Here is a 14,201-nt window from a genome sequence, read left to right as displayed (position 1 = left end):
TGTTTTCCTGCCCCTGATTCTGTCTCCAACTGTTAGAATGCGCAATGTGAGATACAACATTTTTGAAAGCTGCATGCAATTTTGAGGTGTTCCACTCAAAACACCCTTCACATGTATCAGACACAGCATGCTCCCAGCTATTTAATGGCCGTGAGATTATTCCACCATTGTTTAACCATTATTGTCTTTGAAATCTCAACCCAATTATCTTAAATTCCAGCAACATCTGACCATTAGTCATCAATTAAAAACAACCAGTAGGCTACATATCTATACTTAAAAACTAAAACAAAACTTCCATTGTAGATCAGTTTTACGGGAACAGCTCTCTTTGGTTTCAATGTATTTCAATAGCTCATCCACGCAGTCAGGAGTATTGACATACCGCACAACAAGTTTCCTAGCCAGTAATGCTCCACCGCCTGGTACCACTGTGGATATCAAAGCATTTGTTGTACGATTTTGAAGCTACAAATACGGTATTTCAGGGTTAGAAACGTTGACAGCGAAGCTATCTTACGAGGGAAAACTAACCGGGACTGTCCCAAGCCTGCACATATTAAGCGCAGATACACGTATAATACCAAGGCCCATACAGCCTACCTCAAAAGTGGTATCCAAATGTTCTTTATGCATTTTATAAAGTTAAAATTGTATGTAGGACGATATATATGTTTTAGCTTCCAAAGTGTGACTTATAATACAATTATTTTACGAATTAAAGATGCAGTCTGGGAATTTTGTGATTAACATAATAATTTTTTCAGCTTCCTAGGTTTGGGTTGGATGTGTAATATGCTGTTCAAATGTGCATGATCTATAAGTAGAATCTATCATACATCAGTTAGCCATGGAATTTCAAGTTGGAAAATTTGTGATTTTGATGACATGGTGCGCCAATGCGACATTGTTGTTGCAAATCGGCACATTCATGACGTACTGTTTTCAGGAACCGTTTTGGGTTGGAGAGCGCCACTTTTACAACCAGTGGCCAAAAGTCAAGTTTGTAGCATCTTTAATTCCTACAGATTTATTTATCGTTTTAACGGTAGGCACACTAAACCTATTTGGACAGTATGGCTTAAGTTGCCATTACCGAAAGACCCATATGGGATTCGTGTTCTTCAATCTTCGAAGTGCAGGTCACTTTTTCTCATAAAATTCTTCACCCTGTACCTTCCCGTTGCCAGAGCGTTTTTAGAGTATACGCGTTTATCCAGGCACCACTAGATGCGTCTCTCTCTCGGTTGCAACTTCCTCACTTCCAGGGTAAACGAAGCAGTCATTTCTATTTAGAGCCCATCGTCTTGTGGAAGAATATATGAATGTTATAACATTTCGTTTATAATTAAACTTAGGCTAAAACTTGATTCAGAAGGACAGGACTACAGAAATCCAACCTAAACACAGCGGATTTTTATTGATCAATCATGTGACTATGTACAAGAAACCGCTGTTAGTCCAGTTTTAAAATAGAATTCTTACTGAAAAATGTAAGGTTGCTGCAACATCGCAGAATTTCATCCTCCCCAAGCACACGTTTTTTTTCTCATATTGAAAATAATATTTCGTTTTTAAAAATCTATAATGATTAGCATGCCCATGGTAGCCTATAATGGTGGCACGACGTTAACATGTTTTACTTGGAACTTGCTAGTCACCAGTAGTCTATACAACAACTAATACGTAGCTGTTGCTGGTTACTGGTCCAAGCAAACAGTAACAAACCAGTCTAGTATACAATCAAATTATAGGTTTCTGTTACGACTCAAAGTAATTACTAATGAATACTGACACTTAGGCTAGGGTGGCCAGACATCCCGGTTCATCATCTACATTAAAATAATGACCGAACAGTTCCAGAGAATACATTCTAACCAGCTTGCCATAAAGTAGACTTGAATGAAGTTTTACAAATCCGCTACGTTTGTTTACAAGTCTTACTTATGAACAGTAGCTAGCTTTGGTGGAATATTTGTAAGTGCTACAACGGTATAACTATGACTGATTTGCTGGTATAGCTTAAAGCGCTATAAAGCTTGGCACAATATGCGTGCGTTTTGATGCATATAGCTCGTTGAAAAATGTCACAACCATGACTTGTTAATAAAATAACTTGAAGATAATATCGATTATTTACAGATCTATTCAGGGGCGTATTTGAGGGGACAGGGGGGTCATGGGTCAATGGTCAATTTGACACCCACGAAAAAGACTGAAAAGCCCAGAACCCTTTAACCCTGACACCCCCCAATATGCATCGCTTTGGATCTATTGTTTTAAATATCAGTAATTTCCACTTGTGTAATCAATAGACCCAATTGTCCTAATTCGCCACATTGCTGTTACGTCCCAAAACTGGGCTATGCCGTTTTCAAGGCGTACAGTTTACGGTTAGCATAATGTAACATACCGGCAGATTTAAACATTATTCAGTACGTATACGTACGTTCAGAGTAATGATATTATTTCGCACTAACTGAGTCTGGCTTTCCTATTGCCGATGCAATATTAAGTTAGAGTTGTTAAGAGTTGTTTATTAGCCTCAATTTTACAAGGTTGAATGACGGAAAACGTAGCGCACTATAGATACCATGTATACTAAGGACATGGGAAAGTTGAAAGGGTGAGAAAAGAATAGCTCTTATGCTGGAGAAAGCTGAAGACAACAGCCCTGCTATAGTTTTTTTTGTTTACAAATATTGGAATAAAACAAGATGATAATTAATCTAAGCTCATAAAGAATCTTTAAGTAATTTTTTTTGAAGGACCAGTGGATTCATATACATCTACAGGTTCAAAATGGAGATACCAACTCCAGATGGCTCATTTTATGGAGGGTAAAACATGCATGTTAGAATTGACAAACGAAGCCTTGCTCTCATCCCCAGTAACTGACCGAATCTCACCAACAGTCATCCTGAGAGATACCTGTCAGTCCTGGAGGTTTAACTGCAGTGTCCACGAACTAGTCGTTGTAAAACTATCACATATTATAGGCTCGCGAAGGTTCTGTAAAGATTCTAGGTGGATGTATGGTCTCAGAGGTCTTCCAATGTGTTCTCCAATCTCCTAAAAACATTCAGTCCCATTTTCTTTGCACGGGTGCGCAGTACTGAAAAGAAGGGTGGCAATTCATGTTTTTTGGAAATACGTTATTTTGGTTTATTTCCACTGAATCTTTAATGAAGCCCAGTATATTCCAAATGACAGTATAGCTCATTACCCAGGTTGTTTATTTAATGCAGCCTTTTTGGTGATCTTTGTCAAGGGTGCCAATACATTTGGAGGTGACAGTATGTCTATTGTCCACTTGGCCCCCAGTGGAAATGGATGAAATATAGCCACCAGTTGTAGCGGGAATTGATGTGTGTGTGTGTGAGACTGGGGGGATGGGAGATGCCTCGGTCCGGTCCGTTCCAGTCGCGTCAATATTTATTTAGTATTCTGAGACGATAAAAAGGGGACTTGTTTCAATATTTATGGTTGTGGTCTAACAAGAAATCCATGCAATCTTTCCACACACACACATGCATACACACACACATGCACTTTCAGTCTAGAAACCTGTACATGAAGAAGCTTTTCATTCCTCAAATACAGTCAGGCTTTGTGTGTCTGTATGTGTGTGTGTGTGTGTGTGTGTGTGTGAATGTATGTTTAGAGCTTGTGTGTGTATATCTTTGTGTGTGCGCACTGATTTTTCAATAATTTTGCTAAATGTCACCTGAAGCATCATTTATAAGAGATGTTTTTTGACCTGGTATACCAGGTTAGTGGACTCTGACCAATCCGGGCCAGGACAAACTACTAGCAACACAACAATCTGGGATCTGAGATCGGATGACAGAGGTAGAAATAGAGAGGCTGTGTAGTCATCCTTTCATCCCTTACATCCTTTTCATCCCTCTTATCTTTCTCTCCTCATCCTCCTCTCTCTGTTCGCTCTCTTTTACCATGCTTATCGTGAGCTAATATAGTGAGCACCTTCCATCACAAATCAACAAGGCACACATACACATTTTACTATTATACGGTCTTTGTTGGGACCCCAAACTTGATTCCCATAAAACATTTTTGTTTTTGCTAACTCATAACCCTGAACCTTAACCCCCCCCCCCCTCCCCAAAGAAAAAAAACATGTCCTTTGAATCATACATCTCAGTGAGTCTTACCGCTTCTTATCACAGTGCTCACTACCAGAAAACCACAGTGGCACACACTTGCTGGTGGCAGATGTCTGGCCTGCCACATTATGTCACGGAAGAGCAACAAGACAACCGGCGTGTCCAATATCCAGGTGTCCAACCTGGGCGGCACTCAGACAATTCCAAGCCTCCTTCTACTGGACCCCTGGGCACCATCAGTGTGCTGTGATAATGATTTCATCACCTGGCCACAGTCATGCAGCTGCACTGTACAGAGACGCAGTAAGTAACACCACTGTGGTGCACTGCTAACCCTCAGCTAACCCTAATTGTAACCATAAACGTCAACTTGTAACTTTTACCCTAAACCTAACCGCTATCCCAAAATTAGCCTTTTTCCTCATGGGGAACTGGTAAAACGTCCCCAACGAGGTAAAACGTTCTCGTTTCACTGTCTTGGTGGACACAGACCCACACAGAGGAAAAAAAGAATTCCCCCCAACATACCCTGACCCAACCCTGCATTCCAGCGTGCCCAACTCCCCTCGCAGACACACACGCCATCTGAACAAGCTCTGATTGAGGGGGACAGGGGAATATGAGGGAAGGCTGTACAGTACCTACCCAGACAGATTTTGTACTAACCACACTGTTAAGTCAACAGCCACTGTGTGTGTACGTGTGCGTATTGAGTGTGTGTGAGACGTTCGTCTGGGTTTTTTTTGTCCGTATGAGTTTTGTGCGAGTGTTTATGCGTGACTTGGAGCTTGTGTGTGTTTCAAATATATTTTATTAGAAACAGCAAAACAAATAAACATTGCTTACATTTTTAACTGTAAGAAAAACAAACAAAAAAGAACTATGTTGAATGAAGACATAAAAAAAAAAAAACGAAGACTCCACAAAACAAATTAAGTCAATACATAAATAAAGCACTTCCACCCTCTTCTCAAAAGACTCACCAACCCCCCCAGACACCTTTCACCAGCCCAAAACCACCCGTGCTCCCTGCACCCCTCTGCCCCACTGTCCCAGTGGTGAACTGGCACGGGCAACTATCACGAGAGTGGAAGCTCATATTGAGTGAAATTGAGAGTTTTATTACGGTGCCAAATCGTCCAAATAAGAGGGGCAGTTTTGCCAGATGTTTTTCTAATGAAGGTCATTTGTGACTCAAGATGTAAATAATTCTTCCTATATTTCAGGGTATGTGCCAATTTGCCGTGCAATATTTTAATTGTGAGAACCAATGTATTTTTCTAAAACATTAACATGCATTCTTTTTTAAAGGGATTACTGGTCTTAGGGGCTGGGTGGATGATCAAATATCAAAGTACCTCCAAATAAGGGACATAAGGTGGATAAGGGACATAAGGTGGATAGGGGACATAAGGTGGAGAAGGGACATAAGGAGGATAAGGGACTTAAGGTGGATAAGGGACATAAGGAGGATAAGGGACATAAGGTGGATAGGGGACATAAGGTGTATAGGGGACATGAGGTGGATAAGGGACATAAGGAGGATAAGGGACATAAGGAGGATAAGGGACATAAGGAGGATAAGGGACATAAGGTGGATAAGGGACATAAGGTGGATAGGGGACATAAGGAGGATAGGGGACATAAGGTGGATAAGGGACATAAAGTGCATAGGGGACATAAGGTGGATAGGGGACATCCTTTCATAATATGGGGAGCAATCTTAACTCTGGGAATATTCTGGAATAATAAAATAATTCAGACATTTAAACCATCTATTTCTACAGGCTGATTTTTTGGACAAGACGCTTGACTGCTACAGAGGATTGAGGGAAGGATGCATGTTTCATTTAAAACAAGCAAAGAAGGATACATGGAACACAGGGAAATGGTAACAGCACAAATGTATTTCTATTCTTATGACCCTAACAGAAAGGTTCTAACCACTCAAAATCATATTTTCTCTTAACCTTACATCAACCACCACCCAAACATTTGTCTTAACCACAAATCCTTCACCATCAACCATATTCTAACCCAAACACCAACCATAAACTCTTAAGCCTAAAATTCTAACTATCCTTGCAAAATGTAAAATTGCACAGATTTTGCAATTTTTTGGTGACTGGTTGTACTATTAGTGGACTCACATACAGTACGCACACATAAACACACTGCTCTCAAAGAGCTCATTCAGCAAAAATTCTACACTAGGCCAATATATGAAAATTCATAAACTCAACCTCCAAACAACACAAACACACTCACTCGACAGATCTCCAATCATCTCTACATTTGTCACTCAGAACATTCACATTTGGTTGAACTCACATACAGACACGTCCAACTCCCATGAAACTACTGTCAATCAGTTTATATTAGACACGGCTCAAAAGCGCACTCATGATGTGCGTGTGTGTGCACGCACGCACACACACACACACACACACACACACACAGACGTTCACCATGCCCAGCCGAACAGGAACACTGTATGCTGTGTAAGGCAGCTGTTAAACTTCCTGCAGTAAAGATATGTGTGCAGTAAAGAGGGAACATGGGGAGAAAAGAGGAATTCATGTTGCTGTTTATTTGAGCTTTAGCCAAATCCAACTTTCGAAATGTGCACCAGCCAAGCAACAACACACACACACACACACACACAGTGTCTGTACACCTCAGACACACACACACACACACACTCTCTCTTACAGTAACTACACAAAAACAGCACACTAGTAGAGGATACACTAATGCAGCCTCACACACACACAGTATATGGACACCCCAGACAGAAATTTTTCTCTCTCTCTCTCTCTCAAACAGTAACTACACATACCCCAGCACTATTGAAGGATACACTAACACAGCCAAACACACACACCGCACACGGTTCAGTCTGGCACACACACATCCTTCCCTAAGACACACATAACTTCCAAACTCCCCATATCAAGGTGTATTTGTTTTTCCCCGCCCATCCTTTTAGGTCCTCCCAAAGCAGGTATTTCCCCCCTGCACGTATGCACACACGCGCGCACACACACGCACACACACTGGTGGCAAAAGTACTGAGGGGGCTGTCTGTGGGCTGAGTGTGAAGCTGTTTCATTGATAACCAGTAGCTGGGACTTGGGGTCTCTCACTCTGTGTGCTGTCCTCCTTACTCCCCTCACACGGTCACTCTCTGCTCGGACGCCACTCCAGGACTGCTCTTCATCAGGTGCTTTGGTAATTTTTTTTTCGGTCACTTCGCGAGTCCGGTTCCTGTGGGATCCTTTGGTCGTCATGGCAGCCTCACCCCCGTTGTTCCTCCTGCTGGTCAGCCTCATGGGAGCTCTGGCCGTCTCCCCTGTACCCCTTGACCTCCGCACTGCCGCAGCCATGGGTAAGAACCATCTGACCTCTTGACCCTGATCCCTCGCTAAAACCTTAACACTAATCCGTAACCTCTTACCCTTCTTTGTACACCATGTTACTTTGGGTTACCATGATGGGTCAGGACTCAGGAGCCACTAACTTAGAGCCTTAGCTCACAGCTAATCTCAGCCCAGCTAACCCTAGACCAACTAAACCCAGGCCAATGTCTATCAGAGTGTTGGGGGGTTATGCAGCAGTAAAATAAGTCCCACAGGAGGACTGTGTCAGTGGTCCAGGGTGGTGCTGTGTCTGTTATGTAAATTGTTCAGGGTGGTGCTGGGTCTAAGCTGTAAATTGTTCAGGGTGGTGCTGGGTCTAAGCTGTAAATTGTTCAGGGTGGTGCTGGGTCTAAGCTGTAAATTCTTCAGGGTGGTGCTGGGTCTGATATGTAAATTGTTCAGGGTGGTGCTGGGTCTAACCTGTAAATTGTTCAGGGTGGTGCTGGGTTTGATATGTAAATTCTTCAGGGTGGTGCTGGGTCTAAGCTGTAAATTCTTCAGGGTGGTGCTGGGTCTGATATGTAAATTCTTCAGGGTGGTGCTGGGTCTAAGCTGTAAATTCTTCAGGGTGGTGCTGGGTCTGATATGTAAATTCTTCAGGGTGGTGCTGGGTCTGTGCTATTCAGGACATAGGGACACATAAGTACATGCTAGCTGTTCACTATGTCTGGATGAGGACTCTGCTTGAGTGTCAGTGTGCATTGAAGGGGTTCTGTAGAAGTTCAGTTAGTTAAGGTTAGTTGCTGGTTGCAGAAATATTTAGATGTGTCAATGTGTTTGAAATGATTATGTTGGTGAAAGTACTCTGTTCCTGTGTGCAGTGTGTTGATGGTGTGTGTGTGTGTGTGTGTATGTGTTAGATGTACAGTATGACATTGCTGCACTGAGGGAGCGATAGAGGTGAAGGGAGAGAATGGTGGTCAGTGATGTTACATCAGAGAGCAAATCTATTCAAGCCTCTACCTTTGTCTCATCCTTTTAGACTCTCTCACTTCGTCACTCTCTCGACCCACCTCCCCCTCTCGTTTCTTTCTGTCCATCTAGCTTGCTGTGTCCTGTGTATTTTACTTGGTTTGGTTCATCTCCCATCAGGGTCTGTCAGGGTCTGTGTGATCTATATCCAGAGTCCTCCTCACTGCTCCCTTCGGCTGGGCTCCCTGTCAGAGCAGCCCTCCAACCCATCCTCCAACCCCTCCTCCACCCACCCACTCGCCATCCATGTCGTCCTGCTCCCCTGCCGTTATTTCCCCCTCCCTTTTACCTTTCCCCTCCCTCCCTACAACCTCACGCCTCACTCTCCTTCCCCCAATTTATCTTCCCCTTTTTCGCGCTACTCCGATCCGACCCAACAGGCTGACGTCTCTTATCCAGATTCTGGCCAACCTGCAGTCAACGATGATGAATAACTGATATGTGGTATTACTGTTCCCCTCTCCAGCGGCAGGTCTGTGCAACACCCGTCCAACAGACCTGGTGTTCATTGTGGACAGCAGCAGGAGTGTGCGTCCGTCAGAGTTTGAGCAGGTCAAGGTGTTCCTGGCCAAGGTCATTGAGGGACTGGACGTCGGGCCCGATGCCACCCGGGTCGGAGTGGTCAACTATGCCAGCCGCGTCAAGAACGAGGTCTGTGTGTTTGACTGGTCGCCTACACCAGTTGAGATGGGAGATTTGGAATTTCAACTGAACCCCACATCTGTCCGTGTCTGTGCACACAGTTGCTGATGGCCACACGTCTCTTTTAAGATACCCGCCCTTGTGACTGTTCCTGAGCGCTATGCCACAGCCACGTTCCCTGGGAAATTCCCATTAAAATTACGTTCTAGTTCTAGAACGCACATACAAACACATTCCTAATGCGTCTCTCTCTCTCCAGGTGTCTCTCAAGACACACAAGACCAAGGCCGGTCTGGTGAAGGCTGTGTCAAAGGTCGAGCCCCTGTCCACTGGCACCATGACCGGTCTGGCCATCCAGTTTGCCCTCAATGTAGCTTTCAGTGAAGCAGAGGGAGCTCGCATCAAGTCTCCTGGCATCAGCAAGGTTCGCCCCGATGTTCTAATCCCACCTGCACCCCGCCCAACAATATAAGCCCCTAACAAAACCTCTTTCAAATGAGCTCCGCCATCCAAATAACCTTGTAGTTTTTTTTTTTTTATCCCATTCTCTTCCAGGTGGCCATCATCGTGACCGACGGCCGTCCTCAGGACAATGTGAAGGACGTGGCAAAGCGAGCCCGGGATGCCGGCATCGAGCTGTACGCCATCGGAGTCGGGCGCGTGGACCTGAACACCCTGAGGCAAATTGCCAGCGATCCACTGGACGACCATGTAGACTACGTCGAGAGCTACTCCGTCATCGAGAAACTCACCAAGAAGTTCCAGGAGGCGTTCTGTGGTGAGAGAGGGAGGTAGAGAAATGAAAAGACCAACCAGGACCATTGCGATTTGGTCTGTTCTGTTAGGAAGCCAAGCGGTCTTTTCTAGGGGGGCCCAGTGACATGGAGGGGGAGGGGGGAAAATTAAGGGAGGAGGATGGGAGTGGGGAGGGGAACTGTAGAGAGTGAACATCTTCATCCTCATCTTCATCCTCATCTTCATCCTCACCAAAGGAGTTGGTTGGTGTGGCTAGGGTAAGGTGGCAATCTTCAGTGACTCCTACCTCTCTGAGGAGTGAGACTGAAGCGTCTGATTAGTGTTCCACTAGTGTCAAGTAAATCAAACCACCACTCAGCTCCACCCAAGGGCAGGCCCAGTTTCTAGCAATTTCACTGGCCATTCGTGAGCCAATAATATGAAGTCAATTGTTTTTGGGACACCCTCCCAGGGGCGGAGCTGCACGTACACAAAGGGCTGGGTTCCTATTGGACAAGTCAGTATGTAAAAAGAGATCACTTGGAAGAAAACAATCAGGTTCTATGTGTCTTAATCAGGTACTGATCTCTCCAATCCCACCCATCCCTGTCCCTTTAAAGATCCACTGTCTTCCACAACAATCATTGGACTCCAGTAGATCCTACTGGATCCACTATAAATCCCTAGATCTCAGTGGATCCTTAAAATGGCCTGTAGATTTTTCTCCAGTTTTCAAACTGACATAGTGTTATTCTCTCCCCTAACCCCCACCATCCCGAACCTGTATGTGGGTGTGTGTGTGCGTACCTGTGTGTGTGGGTGTGTGTGTGTGTGTCGGGGCATGCGTAGACACAGTGGCGGACCTGTGTGCCACTGGTGACCATGACTGTCAGCAGGTATGCATCAGCGCACCAGGTTCATTCAAGTGTGCCTGCAAGGAGGGCTTCGATCTACAAGAGGATGGCAAGAGCTGCAGAGGTGAGTGTGAAGGGGTCGGCAGGTACTCTAGTGGTCAGAGCATCTGACCGGTAACTGAGAGGTTGCTCGATCAAATCCCAAGATGGCATTCCGGAAAATTCTGTTGTTCTGTCCCTGAACAAGGCAGTTAACCCAAAAGTCCTCCCAGGCTGTGGCTGCGTTGTCAGTCAACTTATCAGAAGAAGAAAATATATTAAGAAAATAGTATGAGGATCGTAGAATAGAGTTCATGGTGTGTTCATGTGTGTTTCATTCCCTAACGTCTGACCTGCCCTTACCAGCCTGTGGAAGTACAGCCACAGATGTGGTGTTCCTGATTGACGGTTCTAAGAGTGTGCGTCCAGAGAACTTTGAGCTGGTCAAGAAGTGGATCAACCAGATTGTGGACAAAATGGACGTTTCAGAGAACAAGGCTCACGTCGGACTGGTCCAGTACTCCAGCACTGTCAAACAGGTGCGTGAGCTTTCATTTAGTAACAAGAGATAATAGGAATACTTGGTGAGGCTGACCATTTATTCCTTTCTGGGAAACCGTTGTCTAACGGAAATAAGCCACAGCCTCCTCCTACTCCTTCTATCTTCTTCCTTGTCCTCCTCCCATTCCATCCATTCCTCTTCCTCCACTTAAGTTTTTTCTCCTTGCGTCATCCTTGTCCCACCCAACTCCTCCTGTCTCAGGAGTTCCCTCTGGGTCAATACAACAACAAGAAGGATGTAAAGGACGCAGTGAAGAAGATGGCGTACATGGAGAGAGGGACCATGACAGGCCAGGCCCTGCGCTTCCTGACCGACACCAGCTTCTCTCCAGCCAGCGGAGCACGGCCTGGGATCACCAAGGTCGGCATTGTCTTCACCGACGGACGTAGCCAGGACTACATTGGAGACGCCGCCAAGAAAGCAAAGGAGCAAGGTGGGGGGGAGGCGGCTGTATGTGTACATGAGATTATATGTGTGGTGTACCCTACATACAAGTAGTCTTCTCTGAGGGAATGTGTTGGACTGTATGAGTGTGAGTGTGTGCGCGTGTATCATTATAGTCTTTAATTATGGTTAATCATGGTCACACTTTTTTCTCTCATCCATTCGTCACACCCTTACCCCAAATCTCTCTCTAGGCTTTAAGATGTATGCCGTCGGTGTGGGTAATGCTGTGGAGAATGAGCTGAGGGAGATAGCATCAGAGCCAACAGGGGAACACTACTTCTACACCGCAGATTTCAAAGCCATGACAGCCATCGCTAATAAGCTGCAGATCAACTTCTGCCCAGGTTGGACACACAAAACCACACACACACACAGACACACACACACACACACAATCGCCTGCATGTTTGACAGAGCTAGGTCTAGTCCAGTCTAGACCAGTCCAGTGACCCTTGGTCTCAGGTCTATAATCTGCTTGATGGACTTCTTGGTCAGCTCAAATGACTCTGGAGACATAGGCGGGACAGAAAAAGACAGATGGAAAGGCATTAGGCATAAAGCGGGAGAGTTGAACCCTAAATGCTGATGTGGATAATTAGTAATACATCACAGCTAAGAGCTTTATCCAGCTTTTCAAACTATTTTGCACTATAGTTAATACATGTCTATAGTACTCCCTCTCTCTCTCGCTTTACCTCTCTAACTTATCAATTTAAATGGGGATGTCAAAATGTATTGCTGAAAAAAATCGTTAAATCCCAAAAACATAACCTTCACCCTCAACCAAAAACATAACCTTCACCCTCAACCTAACCCAAATGTAACCTTTGACCTTGAATATAGCATTTAACCCAAAAAAAACAACATTTTCCAAAATGGCTACAGGGAAGGTACGCACAGTGCTTTCACTCACCATAAGCACATACAGTATTGACTAGCGTGTGTCTGTCTCCACAGAGGAGGACCCATGTGAATGTGAGTCCATCGTTAAGTTCCAGAAGAAAGTAGAAGACGCCCTACAGGCACTAACGAAAAAACATATCCTTTTCAAGAGTAAGAGAGAACCATAAATGTTTTTTGTCAGTCTTTGTGCCACTACCACTATTCTGTACTACAAGTCTGCCTTGGGTTTCCTTGACTAACCTTTCACTGGAGGGCGTGTCGAAAAGGATCGCTGCGCTGGAGAACAAGATTGTCTGAAGACACAAACACAAACAAACACATCCCACTCCAAATACCCCTCACTTCACAACCCGTTTTTTTTACTTCCTGTTGTGTCTCAAGAAGAGCCTATGTCCCCTGACCTCTGAGCTTTGACCCAGGCCTTTCCGCTCTGGTCGTACCTCTCTTTCTGCCTCACCTTGTCTATCACTGGGTTCCCTGGACATATGGCACCGGACGCTCTGATAGCCTGTTTTCTGTGTACGCTCCTGAGCTCCCCCCTTAGGCAGCCTGTGGGTGCACCCTGTAAATTCTTCCCTCATAGGGAACCAGTGTTTGTACCCGGAATGGTTGTATCTTTAAAGTGGCCTGTACATGCACACAACAGAGTTTCACATCGTAGGCAGCCTGTGGGTGCACCCTGTAAAGTCTTCCCCAAAGGGAACATACCTTGTCACCTCCAGGGGAATAGTACATCAATAGTACATTCCATTTATCTTTTTGTAATATTTCTCTACCTCCCTGCATCTCCCCTGACTCATCTCTGTACTCCCCAATTCTCACCACACAAAGGTATCTATTATTTTGTATGGAATATATATATAAAGGTAATTTAATATAAGAGTGGCCTTAAAGGTACTGTACATGTGTTGTTGATTCATTTTTATTTAATTTTCCTAAATAAAGACATTTCAGGAAGTATACTTTGTTTCAATGTTTTATTGGTCACATATAATATTATATTTATAGAAATATATTAAACTAATATATTTTCAAAATCAACTGCTGTATTTAAATATGTAATTATTTAATTACACACACATACGTCTGGGGAAGATGTAAAGGAATTAAACCTGAGAATAAAGGCTGCTATGTGAATCCTCACTTTCTACTTTGTTGAACATCAAACACTACACTGAAAGCCAGAGTTAGTCTATTCCCATCATTGGAACAACAGACGACAAGTCCAGAAAGCGTGTATAAATAATTTGGCAAAACCTAACGATCTGACTATATCATTATCATTTTGGAAGGTAAATACCCTATAAGAATGAAGAATGCATCAACATCCGGATGTTTAATCCGTGACGTCGGCCGCAAGGAAAAAGAGACTGCGGGTGTTTTTTTATCTGGCCCAGGCGCCAGTTGTAGGCGTGTTTTGCACCGGTTGAAAGTTGATTACATTTATTTCACATCCGACTTGCTTTCTGTGCAAAACAGTTAGAGCAACGTAATAGCACGT

At 44.2% G+C, this 14,201-nt stretch overlaps 1 protein-coding gene across 1 annotated transcript; it reads left to right on the top strand.

The window, feature by feature from the left end:
* The first annotated feature begins 5,987 nt into the window (after nucleotides 1-5,987).
* On the top strand, nucleotides 5,988-13,608 carry matn1 (matrilin 1). Its single transcript, XM_010873261.3, has 11 exons — nucleotides 5,988-6,018; nucleotides 7,335-7,515; nucleotides 8,985-9,169; nucleotides 9,420-9,584; nucleotides 9,716-9,938; nucleotides 10,745-10,873; nucleotides 11,155-11,327; nucleotides 11,552-11,783; nucleotides 11,989-12,141; nucleotides 12,755-12,835; nucleotides 12,948-13,608. The coding sequence occupies exons 1-11, from the start codon at nucleotides 6,001-6,003 to the stop codon at nucleotides 12,995-12,997; spliced, it is 1,590 nt and encodes a 529-aa protein (XP_010871563.2). The 5' UTR covers nucleotides 5,988-6,000; the 3' UTR covers nucleotides 12,998-13,608.
* Nucleotides 13,609-14,201: the final 593 nt, after the last annotated feature.

The sequence above is a fragment of the Esox lucius genome, chromosome 10 (genome assembly GCF_011004845.1).
Source record: "Esox lucius isolate fEsoLuc1 chromosome 10, fEsoLuc1.pri, whole genome shotgun sequence".
In the NCBI taxonomy this organism is placed as follows: Eukaryota; Metazoa; Chordata; class Actinopteri; order Esociformes; family Esocidae; genus Esox; species Esox lucius.
This window is presented reverse-complemented; position numbering and strand designations above follow the sequence as displayed.

What these genes read in the sequence shown, in the direction of transcription:
- matn1 (XM_010873261.3), top strand. An exon ending in CCAGCCGCGTCAAGAACGAG is followed by an intron (nt 9,170 to 9,419) that starts GTCTGTGTGTTT and finishes CTCTCTCTCCAG; the next exon opens with GTGTCTCTCAAGACACACAA. An exon ending in ACAGGCACTAACGAAAAAAC is followed by an intron (nt 12,836 to 12,947) that starts ATATCCTTTTCA and finishes CTAACCTTTCAC; the next exon opens with TGGAGGGCGTGTCGAAAAGG.